A 19,753-nucleotide genomic window follows, 5' to 3' on the forward strand; every position below is an offset into this window, starting at 1 on the left:
ACTCACAAACCTCTGTGTAAAGAAGTTTGCACTCAGTTCTCTTTTAAGTATTTTCCTCTCTTATCTTGCATCTGTGTCCTCCCCAATCCTGAGGAAAAACTATGAGTGTCCACCTCATTCATACCCCTCATGAATTTATAAATATCTGTGAGGTCACTGTTCATTCTTTCATGATCCAAGGAATACAGATTCAGCAAGGCCAACCTTTGCCTATGACTCAAACACTATAATTCAGGAAGCGCCTTCATAAATCTCTTCTGCACCCTCTCCAGATTGACAATGTCCTTCCTATAACAGGGTGACCGACACTGAATGCAATACTCCATGTAGTCACACCAATAACTTACTTAAGAGCAACATTATGTCCCTATTCCTAAACTCGATGCCTTGACTATGAAAGCCTGATGCAAAACACCCTCTTCACCACCCTGTCTACTTGCATGGCCACTTCAGCAAACTCTCATCAGTGCCCTGCCGTTTACTGTGTAGGTACTACCCTGCTTTGAATGTTAAAAATGCATCATATCCCATGTTTTCCAGGTTGAAATCTACTTGCCATTCCTCAATCTATCTCCCCAACTGATTAAGATCTCTTTGTAATTTATTGCAAGCTGTTCAATTAGTATCATCAGCAAACATGTTAATCATTCCATGCACATTCACATCCAAATCATTTACATAAATAATGAGTAATAATGGTCCCAAATCTGACCCAAGGCACCCCAAAGGTCACAGGCCTCCAATCAGAGAATCAACCTTCAACCATCATCCCCAGCTTCCTATCACCAAGCCAATTCAGAATTTACCTCCCGTGTTCCCCCAAATATCATATGACATAACCTTCCCGATCAGACTGCCATATGTCAAAGGCCTCACTATACTCCATATAGACAACATCCATGGCTCTATCTTCATCTATCCACTTAGTTACCTCTTCAAAAAACTTCAAAGGATTTGTCAAATATGACCTCTCAGGGACAAAACCACATTCACTATTTCTGATCAGACCTTGACCATCCAAGTGATGGTAGACCTCATCTCTCAGAATTTCCTCCAGTAACTTCCCCACAACCGAGGTCAATCTCACTGGTCTGCAGTTCCCAGTCCTATCCTGGATACCTTTCTTGAACAATAGAACAACATTAGCCACCCTCGAGTTTTCTGAAACTGCACCAGTGGCCAAGAACAAATCAAGTACATCTATAAATCCCTCTAGGATTTCTTCCCTGGCCCCCAATAATGCTTGTGCAGGCCCTAGAGATGTGCCACCTCAAGTCACTTCAAGGCTACAAATATCTCCTTCCTCATAATATGCAAATGATCCAAGACTTTGCTATTATTACTCTCATTTCTTTGATATTCATAAAATTCCTCACAGTAAACTCCAAAGAGAAATGGGCATCAGAAATCTCGGGATCCCCTCTAACTCCATGGATAGCCCTGATGGTCTTTTTAAAGACCTTTCTCCCCTAGTCTCCCTGTTAATGTAACTGGAAAAGCCTCTTAGGATTATCTTTAATGCTGCTGCCAAATCCATCTCTCATCTCATCTTTGCCTTCCTGCCTTCCTTCTAAATTTGCTCTAAAACTTTTTATATTTATCAAGAGGTTCATGTGTATCTAGCTGACCAAAGGTAATATATGATTCGTTCTTTTCCTGACCAGAGGCTCAGTATCTCTCGTTTGCCCAGGATTCACCCTTCATCCTAACAGAAACATGCTGTCCCTTGACTCCTGACATGGCCTTTTAAAAACTTCCCACTTGTCAACTCTTCCTTTCCCTTTAAATAGACTCACCCAGTTGATCCGAGCTAGATCCCACCTAATATACCCTCATTTGGCCCTACTCTAGTTCAGTACTTTAATCCATGGGCATGTTCTATCTTAGTCGATTAACTATTTTACAACAAATAGAATCATGGTCACTGGACCCAAAGCACTCCCCGCCTGCCACTTCACTTGGCCAATTTCGTTCCCCAAGAGGTGGTTCAGTATTGTTCCTTCCTGAGTCGGTTCCTCTACATTTCATGGGAGGAAATTGCCTTAGATTTGCCACACAAATTCCACCCCTTTGCACTCTGGGTGATCCAGTCGATACTGGGAAAATTCAAACTTCCACTGGCAATACCATACTATCCACACATCTCCACACATCTGCTCAAGTTCCACTGATTATTAGAGGGGGTCTACAACTTAGCCCGACCAAAATAAACATCTTCTTCTATACAAATGGACTTGTTAGATGATCCCTTTAAAATATCTCCTCTGTGCACTGTGATTATGTCCTGCCTAACTAAAAAGATAAAAACCCCTCCATTTCTACCTGTTCCTTTGTCCACCTAAAGCACTGGTATCCTAGAACACTGAGCTGCCAGCCCTGCCCTTCTCTCAACCACATTTCAGTTATGACCACAATATTCCAGTCCTTAGAGGCAACTCGTGTCCTCAGTTCATCCACCTTGCTTGTTGAGCTATGTGCTTTGAAATCCACGCAATTAAAGCAATGGTCCTATCTGCCCTTTTACTGTAAAAAATGATTCTTCTGATTGCTAGGCTCACATGCTTTGATTACTGCCTATATCCCTGTCACTGACTTCACTCTTCGGAGTTGTAACCCTCCCCCACCCATCTAGCTTAAACCTTCCCCGGTAACAAAAGCAACATTTCCCTCTAGGATGTTGGACCCCCGTTGGTTCAAGTGCAACTCACCCCTCTTGAACAGGTTGCCTCTACCCCAGAGGAGATCCCAATGAACCAAGAACCTGAATCCCTGCCCCCTGCATCAGCTCTTCAGCTGCATACTCATCTGGCCCATCTCTCTATTCCTAGATTCACCAGCATGTGGCAATGGTAATAATCCAGAGATCACGACCCTCGAGGTCCTGCATTTTCATTTCTTACCCAGCTCCCTTTACCAGGAGTTCTCAATGTGGGATCAGCAGACACAAGGCTCCCTGACTTCCTACATCTTGCAGGAGCATTTCACTGCCATAACTACCATTCTGCCTACTAAGGGTTGACAACAATAAAAACCTTCCCTTTTCTAACCTATGCTTTCTCACTGAACCCTTTTCAAAGAGCTGCTCTAACTCTCACACCTGGGATACTTACTCCACCCCATCAGGCCAAAACCTCTGCTCTCCGCTCTTGCCTTTCGTTAATTAACTAGCCAATCAATTATTAATTAACAATTTACAAATGTGCCTCTTTTATGCTCCTGTTAATTGAAATTCACCAGAAAGTTCTGAGACCTCTCTCTTTTAAATTCTCACATTTCACGCTCCAAGTCCCAGCTCCTGTTGTTGCGAAGGAGTTGAGGTTAAGAACAGGGAGGTTTTGTTAGTTGTATAGACAGCTGGTGAGACCACAGCTAGAATACCATGAAGTTTTGCTCAAAGATACGAAAGGATATAGCAACTAATGGATGTAGTCCAAAGGAGATTGATTAATGTGATGAGAGGATTGTCCTAACCAGAGAGGCAGGGCAGTTTGCGTCCTTGCAATTTAGAAGGATTGGGGAAATTGTATTCAAACATGAGATCCAATGGGGATTTGTGATGCTTCCACTCATGGGAAAGTCACAAAGAATGGGACACAACTACAAATTAAGGAACCAATCATTAAAGTTGAAAGGTTTATAGATATTTCTTTTTTTATAGCAATGCATTTCTGAAATTCTTGTGCCAGCAGGGCTGATGGAGGCCTGATTAATATGCTAGTTTGAAGCAGAGATGGATAAATATTTGAAAGAAGGAACAGGGTTTTGGGGAATTGACACAGAAGAGGAGTTGTGGCTAGCATAACTATGACAGGCGGGCATCAAGAGCCTGGTAACCACTACTCTTCCTATTTCATTGTGTTTTTGTGTACAAGCTGTATAGAGGACACAAGGAGACTGCAAAATACAGATTATAAAAAATTGATTATAATGTGGGAAAGGAGGAAATTTTCATTTTAGCAAAAAAAAAGTGCCTTATTAATTAAGTGACAAGATATTGCAGAACTCTAGGATGCAGAGGCATCAGGATATCCAGTGCATAATTCATAAATGGCTAATATGCAGAAACAACAAATATTTAGGAAAGCTAAAGATATTACTATTGATTGCAAGAGAAATTGAATGTCAGAGTAGGAATCTTAATAAAAATAGAAAATGCTAGAAGCACTGAGCACGTCAGGCTGCCTACGTGGGAAGAGAAACAGAGGTAACATTTCTGATCAAGTACGCTTTTGTTAGAACAGGCAGAAAAGGAAGGACATTATGTTTCAGTTTTATGGGGCACTGGTGAAATCACATTTGGAGCAACATGATTAATATTGGTGTCATCACTTAGGGAGGGATGTTGACGTATTGTATGTTGTATGGAGAAAGTGTACTCAACTAAGACCTGGAATGTTAGGTGTTTTAGGAGGAAATGGTAATCACAAATCCTTAAGACAGCTTTAAGCTACAAGTAAGGTTAAGTATGGACCTTGCATGAGAGCATTAAATTGGACAGGGCAAATTAGAAGAGTATTACATATGAACTAGGAAGAGTTAATTGGAAACAATACATTTTGGGCATCCACACCTGACACGTGGAGGGTGTTAAAAGACCAACTTTAGAGTACAGGAGCTGCATTATAGTAGTGACGAAGGACAAGGATGGCAAGGTAAGGGAGCCTTAGATTACAAAGAAAACTGGTGAATTTCATTAAGAAGAGATTTTGTTCGGTTAGGAGATAGACTGAGGATGACAAATTGGATTTCAACTTGGATAAGTGTGAAGTCATGAATTTTACACATCCAAACCTAGGCAGGACTTAACACAAACGGCAGCACACTGAGTCTTGTGGAACACAAGGACCTGAAACTACAAGTGTACAGTTTACTGAAAGTAGACAAGGTGGTGAAGAAGACATTTGGCATGCTAGCTTCATCAGTCAGGACATTGAGCTTAGGAGTAGCAACATAATGTAGCAGTAATACATACAGATCATTGATGCACTCTGATTATTGTGTATCATTCTGGTTGTCCTGTTATGGGAAAAACATTGACAAGCTAGAAAGGGTGCAGAAGAGACTTGCAAAGATGTTGCCTGGATTAGAGGGTTTGAGTTATAGGGAAATGTTAGCCACACTGGATCTTTATCCATTTGCATGCAGGAGAATGAAGGGTGTCCTCAAAAGAGTTTATAATATCATGAGGGATATTGATTCAGTGGACGATCATAGTCTTTTCCCCATGGCCAGAGAGACCAAAAGCAGAGGGCACAGATAGGTAGAGTCCCTGGAACTTCGATGAGGAAGTGTTTGATATATTTGCAACATTTAAGGAGGTATTTGGATAGATACAAGAGGAGGAGGAGCTTGGGCAGTTATGGGCTGAACATGGGCAACGGGGACTGGCAGAGAGGATGCTATGGTTGGCATGGACCAATTAGACTGAAGGGCCTTTTTCCATGCTGTACTATCCCATAGCGAACATGCTGTTTGCCTTCTTACTGTTGAACCTGCTAATAACTTTTTATGAGTCATGCACTATAATATTTATAGTACCTATTATAAAGTATTCACCCCCCCCCCCCGGGAAGTGTTCATGTTTTACAACATTGAGTCACAGTGGATTTAATTTGGCTTTGTTGACACTAATCAACAGAAAAAGTCTCTTTTGAGTCAAAGTGAAAACACATTTCTACAAATTGGTCTAAATTTACTACAATTATTAAACATAAAATAATTGATTGTGTAATTACTCACCCCCTTCAAGTCAGTATTTAGTAGTTGCACCTTTAGCAGCAATTACAGCCTTGAGTCTGTGTGGACAGGTCTCCATCAGTTTTACACATCTGGACACTGCAAATGTTTCCTCATTTTTCCTCACAAGACTGCTCAAGCTCTGTCAGATTGCATGGGGACCCTGAGTGAGCAGTTTTTTCCAAGTCTCAATTGGATTGCGGTCTGGACTCTGACTTGGCTACTCCAGGTCATTAACTTTGTTTTTTTTTGCCTTATGTAGCTTTGACTTTATGCTTGCAGTCATTGTCTTGCTGGAAAACAAATCTTCTCCCAAGTCACAGTCTGCAAGAGAACTGTATCAGGTTTTCTTCTAAGATTTCCCTGTATTTTGCTGCATTCATTTTACCCTCTACCTTCACAAGTCTGCCAGAGCCTGCTGCAGTGAAGCATCATGATGCAGCCCCCACCATGCTTCTTAGTAGGGATAGTGTGCTTTTGATGTTATGTGGTAAATCCACTGTGATTCAACGCAAAACAATAAAACATGCAAACTTCCAAGGTGGGGTGTGAATACTTTTTATAGGCACTGCAGATCCCTCTCCACTTTGATAACAATCTGCTTTTTTAATTCTTCTTATCAAAGTTTCCTTTCCTATTTATCTTTGTGACATCAGCAAATTGAACATCTTTAATGGACGCAGCAACAAGTTGAGGCACCAGAACAGAACCTTTTGGCACACCCCTCTTTATATCTTGCCATTCAAGAAAAAAAATATTTTTGCCTGTGCTCTGGTTAGTAAACCTGATAACCACACTAACATGTTATTTCCAGCACCATTAGCTTATTTTTCAAAATAACACACCAAGCTGTGATTTTTTGATTTTGATCATTCTTGGGCTGTGGACCACAAGGAAGTAGTTACAAGTCAATACCATCAATAGTTCTGGAATCATATAAATGAATACTGGGTTAGAACATCTGATTGACTTCCCCCAAAGCTCAACAATCCAGTAGTTTTGCTATTACTGAATTAGAATCAGGTTTATTATCACTGACATATATTATGACATTTGTTGTTTTGTGGTAGCAGTACAACAGAAAATATAAAACTGCCACAAGTTACAAAAATAAGTAGTGTAAAGAGAATAATGAAGTAGTATTCATTGGCTCATGGACCATTCAGAATTCTGATAATGGAGGGAAGAAGCTGTTCTTCAAAAATTGTGTGGGTCCTTCTCTCCATTGCAGATCTGCAGAAATTTGCAACAGTCTTGGTGACATATAAAATCTTCTCAAACTCCACATGAAGCAGAGCTGCTGCCGAGCCCTCTTTGTCATTGCATCAATTTGTTCACTCCAGGATAGATTCTCAGAGATCTTAACACCCAGGAACTTGAAGTTGTTTGTCCTTTCCAATGTTCAGCCCTCAATGAGGACTGATGTGTGTTCTCCACACTTCCCATTCAAAATGTCCACAATCAATTCCTTCATCCTGCTGACATTGAGTGTGAGTTTATTGTTGCACACCATTCAACCAGCTGACCTGTATGCATCCTTGTCACCATCTGAGAATCTGCCAATTACAATGCTGCCGTCATTAAATTTATAGATGGCATTTAAGCTGTGCCTAGCCACACAATCATAAGCGTAGAGTATAATAGAACAATACACAAAGCACTTGAGGAACATAGCAGATCAGGCTGCATCTATGGAGGAAAATACGACAGTTGACATTGAGTCAAAATCCTTCATCTACTTTGGAAAGAAAGACGGGAGATAGCTCGTCTAAAGGAGCAGAGAGAAAGTATGGAGCAAGAGCTGGCAGGTGATAGATTAATGGAGGTGAGGGGAGTGGCAAGTATGTGAGGGCCAGAATGACGTCAGATGCTGGGAGGTGAGCAATAGACTTCAAGGTTCTAAAAGTTTGCTTTGCCATTCAGTACAATCATGGCAGCTCTTAGATCTCAGCATCATATTTTCACTCTACTCATAGCTCTTGATGCCTTTATCTCATTGTTCAATATACTCTATTACTTCTGTCCTCAAGCCTCTTATAATGAAGGCCAACATATTATTGTTACATATGGAGTTACAATGAACAACTTTGTCATTTCAGAATTTAAGTACATCCCAGTAATACAAGAGAAAAGCAGAAATAGAAAACAGAATATGATGCTATGCAGTGCTGGTAGAATATAAGGTGCAAGACTATATGAAGACAAATTGTGAGGTCAAGAGTTATCATTCTGGAGATCATTTCAGTCTTATAACAGCAGGGTGGAAGCTGTCCTTGAGCCTGGTGATATGTTCTTTCAGTCTTTTGTATCCTTTGCCCAATGAAAGGGGATAGAAGAGAGCATGTCCAGTGGGTGCAGCCTTTGATTATATTGGCTGTTCTTCCAGAGGAGTGAGAATCATAGACAAGAATCCATGGACAGGAAGCTGGTTTTCATAACGAGCTGAGCAGTGTCGCAAAGGCTGAGGATGTTTGGGGCCCCTGTTTGGACAGAAGACATGCTGGCAGTATTTTGATAGCATACTCTAAGTTGGCCTGATTGAAGTCATCGGCTATGATGAACAGAACCTCAGGGTATACAGCTTCTAGACGATTAAGATTAATAAAGTTCATTAAGAGCAACTTTCACATCCAATTGGGATGGAACGTAGAATGCCATCAGGATAGCGGAAATGGAATTTTACTCTGAGGTAGTCCACCTTTGGTGAGAAGAAACTCAGCAGGACTGTCATGTCCAAGCACCACAAAAGATTTTCTTAATCAGAGGCTCCACCTCTTACTCCCATCCAGTGAACAGAAAGCCATCAGTTTGTATGGCACAGTCAGATCCTCCCAACTGCTTGCCTTACCTGGGTTTACTCTCAATGACTGTTGTCCAAGGATACCCATGTCATTTCATTCATCAACATTTCCCAAAGTATCATCATCTAAATAATACTGAAATTCTGGTTTACCTACAGAAGTGGATAAATTCACAAGACACCAACCATGTATCTGAGCACCTATTCAGCATGTGTGAATTGACCTGAAGCCTCTTTGTAAGCTTCTCACAACTTACAATCCCATCCAGTTTCACATCATCGAGGTGTTAGGAAGTTTTGCATTTGGTTCCCTCATTGAGATCACTGAAATATATTGTGAAGATCTGGGGCCCAAGCACTGATCCCTGTAGTACTATTTCAAAGTTAGAATTCCATTGAAGCTAAAATCAACTTCTCTAGAGTCCATTTTTCTTGGAATATTTGAAAAACTAATTCGCCTATGAGTTTTCTTCACTTTATGTTTATATTGTCTCACTCTTATTATCCAATATTTTTATTTCTTTGTAGTTAACTATAGCTATGCTACCCACAACTGTTAGTACTTTTGTTAGATATTTTAATAACCTCTAAATACAAGCCTTAACTTGTTTAATTCTCACAATAATTTAGCAAGTTGAAATATCTTACCATTTAAGAAGATGATATATCTGTGAATAATCTCTTTGAAAAATCTCTTTTCTTTTTCCCCATGTATGGACTGGTTAAGTACTCCCCAGTTTTCAGATGCACAAATGGCGGGCAAAAAGATATTTTCTAACATATTTCTGGAACCATTAAGTATTCCATCAGTACAATCCAAGACAGAAAAGAATATCTCCTACAAGGAAAAATACCTGTTAGTCAAAGTTATTCTTAAAATAGTCAGAAAACACAGTGCAAAGCCAGTCCTATTACTTAGCATCTTTATATTGCTAGTTATTTAAAATTAATGTACTTGATTAAATCGCTGTTGTACTTGAAACTGAAAATATTCAATATTTCACCAGCTACCCAACAAATCACATTCAGGGATGGGAGTTTAGGATGAAAATCTGCATTTATATTGAACCATTTACAGTATATTGCACCATTCCAAGACTTGATCAAATATGTAAGAATCAATTGTGATTTAAAACATCCCATATGGCAGACAGGAGCAGGGACTGTCCTGTAGATTAGAGGCACAGGGCTTTGAGAGTCATAAGAACATAAGAAATAGGAGCAGGAGTAGGCCATCTGGCCCATCAAGCCTGCCCCACCATTCAATAAGATCATGACTGATCTGTCCATAAACTCAGCTCCATCTACCTGCCTTTTCTCCATAACCCTTAATTCCCTTGCTATGTAAAAACCTATCTGTTTCTTAAATGTATTTAGTGAAGAAGTCTCAACTGCTTCCCTGGGCAGAGAATTCCTCAGATTCACCACTTTCTCCTCAGAAAAACAGTTTGTCCTCATCTCCGTCCTAAATCTTCTCCCCTGAATCTTGAGGTAATGTCCCCTAGTTCTAGTCTCACCTGCCAATGGAAACAACTTTCCTGCTTCTATCTTATCTATCCCTTTCAAAATGTTGTATGTTTCTACAAGATCCCCTCTCATACTTCTGAACTCCAGAGAGTATAGTCCCAGGCGACTCAATATCTCCTCATAGGTTAACCCCTTCATCCCTGGAATCAACCTGGTGAACCTCCTCTGCACTGCCTCCAAAGTCAGTATATCCTTCAAGTATGGAGACCAGAACTGCACACAGTACTCCAGGTGCAGCTTCACCAGTACCCTGCATAGTTGCAGCATGACCTCCCTGCTCTTGAATTCAATCCCTCTAGCAATGAAGGCCAACATTCCGTTTGCCTTCTTAATAATCTATTGTACCTGCAAGCCAACTTTTTGCAATTCATGAACAAGCACTCCCAAGACCCTCTGCACAACAGCATGCTGCAATCAATGCAGGGTCTTCACAATTTCTTGCACTCCCACAGAGGGTGCTCGACCCACAGGTAGTTTGTTTGTGCAGAAGGTTGTTGAAAATGGATAGACTAATAAAGTTCATGCAAGTCTTTGGCCAGTCTATAATAACTGCTGGTGCTGTTCCTAGACCTGTGAGGTTACTTGCTGTTTCATGCATGTTGTGCACTTGGGGTTAACTAGCTGTATCTCAAGGGTAATGTGGACAAAATATTGCTGTTTCAGCTAATCTATTAATAAGTAACACTCAGGGCATGCACTGTGACTTTTGACATGAACCTGGTTCTAGCAGTAGTGCTGAAAAATGTAAATTTTTACTCAACCAATTTTGGTCACAAGCCCTTCCCATTGTAAGACAATGTTTTTCTCCTTGACTTCATATTGTCAGAGGGTGATAGGTATATGGAACAAGTTGCCAGAGGAAATGGTAGAAAGATATTTAAACACACGTGGATATGAATAATTTAGAGGTATATGGGCCAAACACAGAGAAATAGGATTTAGGCAAGTTGGTTGGCATGGACAAGTTGGGTCATGGGGCCAGTTGCTGTGCCGTACAGCTCTGTGACTCTGACTAAATGTCTAGCAGATGTTGGTAGGAAACCAAAATCTTGGTCGAACTCTGTTCAGCAAGCCAGAGCTAGAAGAATTCAGGCCAAAACACAAAATGGGGAAAGGATGTGGTCATGGAAAAGTCTGAACACAAGGGCTAAAAATTTCAACAAGAATAACAGGCTCATATCAAAATTGTATACTCATAATAATTTCTCAAAAATTAGATACAAGGATAAAAAATTAGAATCAAGGAGGGGATGATCTAGCAGAGAAAGCAACAGTGGTTGAGTCTGAGGAACTAAGTCTGGCTCTGTGGCTCAGAGGGAAGGGGAGAAAGAAGAGGTAAGCTGTATTGAGAGTGAATTCATTGGTTAGGGAAACAGCAAGAAGGCTCTGTGGATGACAACCAGATTCCTGGATGGTATGTTGCATCCTGGGTGCCAGAGTCAGGTACATCTTGGATCGAGTCCACAGCATTTTTAAATGAGACGGTGAGCAGCCAGCAGTCATGGTCCATATCGGTACCAATAACATAGGAAGGATGGGTGTTGAGATACTGTAGTAAGTTCAAAGAGTTAGGTGCTAAGTTAAAGGACAGGACTTCCAGGATTGCTCCACGTGCCACATACTGATGAAGCCAGAAATAGGAAGGTCATACAGTTTAAAATGTGGCTAAGGAGTTGGCTGCTAAAACTAGAGTTGCAGTGGATGAGAACCAGAGCACCAGAACAAATAGTGGAGTGGTTGACACTTGTGTACTTGGCATATCATGGGAAATCAGGACTGAAGAAATCATGTCATTTCTGGGGGTAGCCCACCCATTATTGCTTCTCTACCATAGAGAAGGCTAGCTTGTGCAATTTCCATTCCTAATCACGCAGTGATACACTTCCTGTGAATTAGGGTATGATGCTCAATGGGATAAAGTTCACAATCTGCCCTTTCAAATAGTGTTGACTGCATTTCTCTAGGCCATGGCTCAACTGAGATATTGCTGCCTCACTTTATGTACCTTGAGGGAGAGAGTCCAGTTTTGCCTGAGCTAAGATGACATCATAAATTTCCCCTTTATTAATCATTGGACCTAAACAATAGACAACTGACTGTGGTTGTTAATCCATAACGAAAATGGCAAAGAAGTGCCATCGAGTCATCACTGACACATGGTGACCCTATGGATAGGTGTAGTTATCTATGCGTTTTCATGGCAAGGTACGGAGGTAGACTGCCAGGCCTTTCCTCTGCAGACACTGTTGCTGCCCAGGTTGGGACCCAGCTGGGTTTGAACTCAGGACCATCTGCCTTGAAGTCCAGTGCTGATGCCATTACACCACCAGCCACCCTACTCAAATATTACTGAAATATTAAATACACAACAGACAGAATATGAAATATGGATTTATACACGCACTAAACAACTGGCAGCAGCCAATCTGTAGGTTGTGTGAAAAAGATTTTTCAAATCAGGAAATGAAACCATCCAGACTCCTTCAACATTTGAAGAGAATACACTCTGATCAAGCTAAGGAGAATGTGGCTCATCTTCAGTCACTTGGCCAGCACTTCACAACAGTGATGATTTGCATGCTTCATACAACATGTCATTGCTCATTGCTAAATCTGGAAAGCCCCATACAATTAGAGAAGAACTGATTCTGCCAGCAGTCAGCGAGGTCCTGAGCACAGTTTTGCACAAGTCACAGACAAAATAATTAAAGCGAGTCTGCTCAGTGAAAACTCAAAGACAAATAGATGAAATGTCTGAGAATGTGGAAGACACATTTTGCAACGTACTTTGGACAACAGAGTTTGCTGTGCAGTTGGATGAGTCAACTTAAATCTTTGCATCTTGGTTATGTTTGCTCCATAAAAGACACAAAGCATGGTTCAAGAGTGTTATTTGCAAGGGGATTAGAAACAGATACAAAGGGGGAGCCAATATTTCAGTTTGTTGAACAATCTTTCTAAGAGAAGGATGGTCCGATCACGAACATTCTTGCTTGTGCTACAAATGGGGCACCATCAATGACAGGGTGCCACCATAGGGTGATTAATTTCTTGAAAAAAAAATCTTTACCTAACATTACCATTTACAAACGTTTGTACTATGTAATTCAGAGGGATCTGGTTGGAAAAAAAGTGATCAGCTGAGTAAATCATTAAATATTGTTATCATGCAGTAATTAAAATCAAGTCCCATGCTCTCAATTCTCGACTTATTGAGAGCTTGTAATTGAGAATGATGAACAGGTTGAACATTTACTGTAGCACACAGAAGTCAGATGGCTCACAAAAAGAAATTGCCCGAGGCACAAGTTTTTTGAAACTTCAGTTGTAAGGAAATGTGGATCTTATGAAAGTCAAATCAGTTGCCTCCACAACTCTGCCAAAGTTAACCCTATTTCAGTGCAACTCTGGTTGCTGCAACCTTCTCCAATCAACAAGCCTCCCTGAGTTGTAAGAGAAAGGAGGAATACCAGATAATGATCTGTAAGTATATTGTGTCCTCCTGGGTGAGCTGTATAAAGACACGTCAGAGAGATTTCAGGATCTGCTCTTGATTCGAATTCTAGATTGGGTAATGAATCCATTCCTGAACATTTGTAGTGAGGAACTAACAGGAAGAATGGAGGAAGAACTGATCTCACTACACAACGAAGTTGAGCTGAAGTCAAGGTTCCAAAAAAAAAATCAAAGAATTTTGGTTACAGACAGAAATCTCTGAATGCTATCCTGCATTGTGGAAAAAGGCCAAGATAGAAACATAGAAAACCTCCAGCACAATACAGGCCTTTTGGTCCACAATGCTGTGCCAAACATATACTTACCTTAGAAATTACCTAGGGTTTCCCATAGCCCTCTATTTTTCCAAGCTCCATGAACCTATCCAGGAGCCTCTTAAAAGACCCTATTGTATCCGCCTCCACCACAGTCACCAGCAGCCCATTCCATGCACTCACCACTCTGTGTAAAAACTTACCCCTGACATCTCCTCTGTACCTACTTCCAAGCACCCTAAAACTATGCCCTCTTGTGTCAGCCATTTCAGCCTTGGGAAAAAAACATCTGACTATCCACACAATCAATGCCTCTCATCATCTTATATCAATAAAGAAGTTCTTTATTGACTTTCACCACCGTATTTAGTGGAGCACTGGTTCAGTGTAGTCACCCAACTTCCTTCAAACAACAAAACAAACTGCAAGTTACTGAACTTGGGGATCTGAGACTCCTTCTGAGTAACATTCAGTCTGATGTTGAGAAGCTGCACCAAGCCCATCCATCCCACCGAAAGGTGAAAAAGCAATGAAGTAGTGAAGAATTGAACTACTAATGTAAGCTCTAAAATTGGTGACGAAAATTATTTTTACTGTAATTAAATAAAGAAATAAATTTTATTTCTGGACTTATATAGATTTGATGTTTTTTAGAATTATTTATCACTGCTTGGAATTTCCAGTTCCTCTTTTCTCTGCCACAGTGCATCGTATATCAAAATTCTTTGTAATTGTTGTACAATGGCCAGAAAGGGAGACAGGTTGCTAGGAATGTGTTCTGGGAGCGAAGGGGGGTGGTAACCCAAAGAAAGCTTGGGAACCACTGGGTCAGATTGATGGTGGAGTAGGTTTATATTGGTCAACACAACATTATGGGCTGAAGGACCCATACTCTGCTGTACTGTCCTATGTAATATGTGCATAATAGGATATGTACAATAAGTGCACTTCCAGCCTTCCTGATTTCCTGCAAGTTTTCTTCTTTTCTTTTTACTACATGTAAAGCCTCTCTTATGCTGTAAAGATATTGGTCTTGAATTATGACCAGTTCACCTTTTAAAGACTCCCAAATGTCAGATGTGGACTGCTCACTAAAAGCTCTCTCCAGTTCCTGCCCAATGCTGTTGTAAGTTAGCCTTTCCCCAGTTCTGGACCTTCCCCCAAAGTCCAGTCTTACCCTTATCTATAGCTATTTGAAAACTGAATTGAGATCATTGTTCCCAAAAATGCTATTCCACTTAAATGCCAATCACTTGGGCAGGCTCATTTCCCAATATACATCTATTATCTAGTAGGGCCACTTTCTTGGTAGGATTATCTACATACTTCATCAAGAAACCTTACTGGATGCAACAGAAAATTCTGCCATCTAAGCCTCTGGCACTATGAGAGCCCTCATCAATATTGGGGAAATTAAAGTTACCCTACATAACTACCCTGTTGCTTTTATATTTTCCATAACTGTGTGTGAAAGATTATATCAGGGCTCTAAATTAATCATTTTGCATCCTTTAGCAAAATAATGGTGCATCTCACCTGGGCCCAATGACTCACCTGCTTTTAAATAAAGCTTGCCTTTCTGTATACCTCTTCCTTAATCTTTGTTTTGCTTGTCCAATATTACAACTACATCTTGCTAAGGAGAAAATCTTGTCTTGAAAAAAGTCATCTTGTGATGATAAACTTGATCCACATTAGTGGATGATGTGCTCTGATCTTTCTCCTGCCTTTCAGTGGCTGATAGGTACTGTATTGGAATTTTCAGTTTTAAGTATTCACTATTTCTTTTCAATCCATGTTGAAATTTTTTCCAAGTTAATATCATCAAATAATAAATAAATTTGATGGCACAGTGGTGCAGCTGGTAGAGTATTACCAAACAGCACCAGAGACCTCAGTTCAATCTTGACCTTGGGTATTGTCTATGTAGAGTTGGCATATTCTTCCTGTAATAACATTGGTTTCCTCCCACATCCCAAAAGCATACTGATTAGGAGATTAATTGACTACTGTAAATTATCCTTAACATGTAAGTGAGTGGGGAGAACTGGGAGAAACTGATAAGAATACAGAGAACAAAAAATGGGAATAAAAATAAGATCTATCTGACTGGTTGGCAGAGATTCACTGGGTCAAAGGACCTGTTCCATTCTGCATCCCTTTAGGACTTTCTCTACGACTCTTAAAATAATTAATCAATAAAATGCAAAATATTCATACCTCATTAATATTTCTTGCTGTGATAGGAACATCATTTTTGTACCTCACAAAGAATAAACATAGGCCACTAAGGCTTGAACTGAATAAATTGCCCATAAATAATCTCTTCATTTGGGTCCCCTTAACAACTCCAGAAATCATTCGGCCGCACTCTAGATGTAATTAATCAAAGAGTTAGTCAACAATTTAGCCTTCACATTCACAAATATGCAGAAATGTATAGAAACAATTACCTTTTTAGAATTGTTACAGCAATGGCAGAACACTACATTTCCATGGATTTCAAAGGAACTAAACTTTTGAAGCTAACACTGCTGAATCCTGCATCCATACAATAATTAGAAATGTATTTCTAGGTCTACAAGTACACTACATTACACATTTTTAAACTATACATTGGAACCAATTATTATACAGGGGACCGTGATCCTGTCCCCTTTTCCACTTCCTTTACACCCACAAAAGAATACACATATTGAGACTGGTGTCAAAAATATCAAAACAGTTCTGAAAATATGTGATGAACATCCATTTTAAAATTATATTTCTGTTCTCTGTGGCCTGACTACCCACTCCCAAAAACAAATCACAATAATTCCAATTAGTCACCATGAAAATGTATGACCTAACTTTTTTCAAATGCTTAAGTGATAATATTGGGTGGGAAAACTCAAGATCCAGGACAATACATTTGGATTTAAAGGGAATAGGGAAAGGAAACAAGACTCTGGACAAAGTTCGCAGGTTCTTCATTAACCATGACTACTGACTGAAGCAAAGAAAAGTTCATACTGGGATTCAAGGAAAACAGCGAAACATGATGAAATTTTTGACAATCCACCTGACATGCAATGGGAAATATACTATCATAAGCTACAAAGAAAAAACAAAATTTAACTCCGACAAGTGCAAATTGTATTTTGCAGGACTTGCCCAGTAAAATGGCAGGGTCCTGGAGAAGGTTGTAGAACAGAGAGACCTAGATGACAAGCACATAGTTCCTTGAAAGTGGCAAAAGGGAGGTGACAAACACTTTTGGCATGCTTCCCTCAGCAGTCAGGGCACTAAGTACAAGTTTTTGGATGTCATATTCCAGTTATACAGGTTGTTGCTGAGGCCACACAGAGTACTGTGTGCAGTTCTGGTCGCTGGGCTAGAGGAAAGATGTAATTAAGCTGGAAAGAATGTTGAAAAGATTCAAAGTTGTAATTGGAACAGTAGGTCTTGACTTGAGGGGAGACGGGATAGTCTGAGGCCTTTTTCTTGGAGAGGAGGGGTCAGAGGCTGACATTACAGAGATCTATAAAATCATGAGGGGCTTAGATAAGGTGAATGGTTACAGCCTTTTCCCAAGGTAGCATAGTTTACAACTAGAAGGCATACGTACAAGGTGAGAGAGTAAAGATGAAGGGAATCAGAAGGGAACTTCCCCTACCACACAAAGGATGATGAGGATATGGAATAGGCTGCCAGGGGCTTTTCAGAATTTAGACAAGTACATGGATTGGAAAGGCTCAGAGGGATATAGGCCAAATGCAACTGGGAGTAGCTCAAACATTTTTGTTGGCATGTGCATTGGACAGAAGAGCTTGTTTAGATGCTGTGTCAGTGTGAATCTATGCCACCTTTGTGCACATTTTACACCATCAAGTTAAATGTTGAATTAAAAAATATATCAAGGCAAATATACAGAGGTTGCAGATTCAGCTTGTAACAATTACATCAATTCAGTCAGGTCAGGCAGTAACAGTGAAACAAGATTTAACATTTTATGGTGAAAACTGGGGATTGGGGTTAGATGGATAGGATAAAAGGAATGTATCTGACAGGGTGTTGCCAAGTTATTTCAATGTTTACAGACCAATATAGTTAATAAATTAATGAGAACAATTGGAGAGCAAACAGTTATTTTCAATTTTAATTACTATATCATTTACTGCCACTTCTCTTCCAGGAATGGAATCCTGCAGAAGCCCTTTCAGGCAGAATCTCTTTTTTTTTAATTCAACTACAGTCAGTCATTTCCACCTCTCCAATAAGGTGCAGAACAAATTTCATTTCCACAGCGACAAACCTTTCCAAACATCTCCAGCTCCAAATCATCACTTGCAGATTGAAACTGAATTTCACCCCATACAATTCGGATCCCTCCAGTTTCTGACCTCATTTTTATAGTTCAAACATGGACAAAAGGGCTAAACTGCGGAGTTGAAGTGAGAGGAATTTGATCCAGAATGGCATCGAGGAACCCTGAATAACCTGGAATCATATAATCAGAACAGTTCAATTCAGGACAGGGCTTTCAGCCCACTGTCTGAGCTGACCACAATGCCATTCCAAATAAGTCCCATCAGCCTGAACACGAAGTCAGAGAATGGGGGAACACAGTTGCCTCTTAAACATTGCTTCCTCCACCTCTTCCAGTCACCCACCACTCTCTATGTAAAAACCCATCTGGCAAATCTTCCTTAATGTTTGCCCTCTACCTTTAATCTATGCGCTATTATACTAATCCAACATTTCCACCTTGGGAAAAAGATTCTGACCATTTATACATGTATGAAGTTGCCCCTCAGACTCTGATGCTCCAGAGGAAACAATCCAGTTTATCTGACTTTTTATAGCTAATATTAATCAATGGGAATCTGAGTGGACACCCTCTGTATGTTAAAATCATACCTAGCACAAAGGAAAATTATTATGATGGCTCATGGTCAATCAACTCAGCCAGGAGTTCCTCAGAGCAGCTAAGCAGTGTTCAGCTGCTTCATCACTAGCCTTTCAATTGTAAAGTCAGACACAGGAATGCTCAATGATAATAGCCAACGTTCAACTCCATTCACAATTCCTCAGATAATGAGGCAGCAAGTGCTTATGTTGTATCATTTAAGTAGTACTTGGATAGGTACATGGAGGGACTTAGAGAATATGGTCCAAACAAAGGAAAGTGGGACAAGTTAACTGAACAACATGGTGGAATGGCTGGTTGAGCCAAAGGGCCTGTGTCTGTGTCTATTGCTCAGAGCAGGCCAGAGTCTAGGAAACCTACTGATAATATATCACCAAACTCCCCAAAACTTGTCTACCATCTACAAGGCTCAACTCAGAAATGTGGTGGAATACTTTCCACTTGCCTGGATGAATGTAGTTTCAATCACATTCAAGCTAAACATCATAGAGTATGTAACATGCCACCTGATAGGTTCAACCATTCACTCACTCCACTACCAATGTACATTAACAAAGTATTGTACCACCTACAGCATGAAGTGCAGCACTCAAAGACAATACCTTCCAAATCTACAACTCCTACCTGCTAGAGGTACAACAGCATGACCTCACTTAATTATGAGACTGCCTATCCTCTTGAAACATTTTTGCATCCCCTTCACAACTCACACTGTTACCCAAAATCAAAAAACTTTTATATTGTATTAAAAATTTGAAACCCCCCATTCAAATTATTGATACAGATTATAGATAGCAGCATCACCCCAATTCCCCCAACTTACCATTGTTCAATCCACACCAATATTTTCCCATGGTCACATTTTTAAATAACCTCGTGATCACCTTAAAGTCTATCTGAAAGTTCAATGCACCACATTCCCCAATACCCAGCTTTCTAACCTCATTATTTCCCATCCATAAATCCAAATTGGTTGCCAAATACCATTATTAATTTCTGTTAATATTTTCC

The 19,753-nt window shown here is 40.2% G+C and overlaps 1 protein-coding gene across 1 annotated transcript in view; it reads right to left on the reverse strand.

Annotated features, from left to right (window-relative positions):
* Positions 1 to 16,813, reverse strand: part of LOC140732659 (dynein axonemal heavy chain 8-like) — a 704,719-nt gene extending 687,906 nt beyond the window's left edge. The window contains exons 1-3 of the mRNA XM_073055352.1: positions 16,780 to 16,813; positions 16,054 to 16,205; positions 9,185 to 9,374 (exon numbers count right to left, since the gene is read on the reverse strand). Coding sequence (XP_072911453.1) covers positions 9,185 to 9,374; positions 16,054 to 16,205; positions 16,780 to 16,813 — 376 coding nt within the window. The remainder of the gene's footprint in view (positions 1 to 9,184; positions 9,375 to 16,053; positions 16,206 to 16,779) is intronic.
* Between the last annotated feature and the right edge of the window lie 2,940 nt (positions 16,814 to 19,753).

Source organism: Hemitrygon akajei, chromosome 9 (assembly GCF_048418815.1).
Source record: "Hemitrygon akajei chromosome 9, sHemAka1.3, whole genome shotgun sequence".
Taxonomy (NCBI): Eukaryota; Metazoa; Chordata; class Chondrichthyes; order Myliobatiformes; family Dasyatidae; genus Hemitrygon; species Hemitrygon akajei.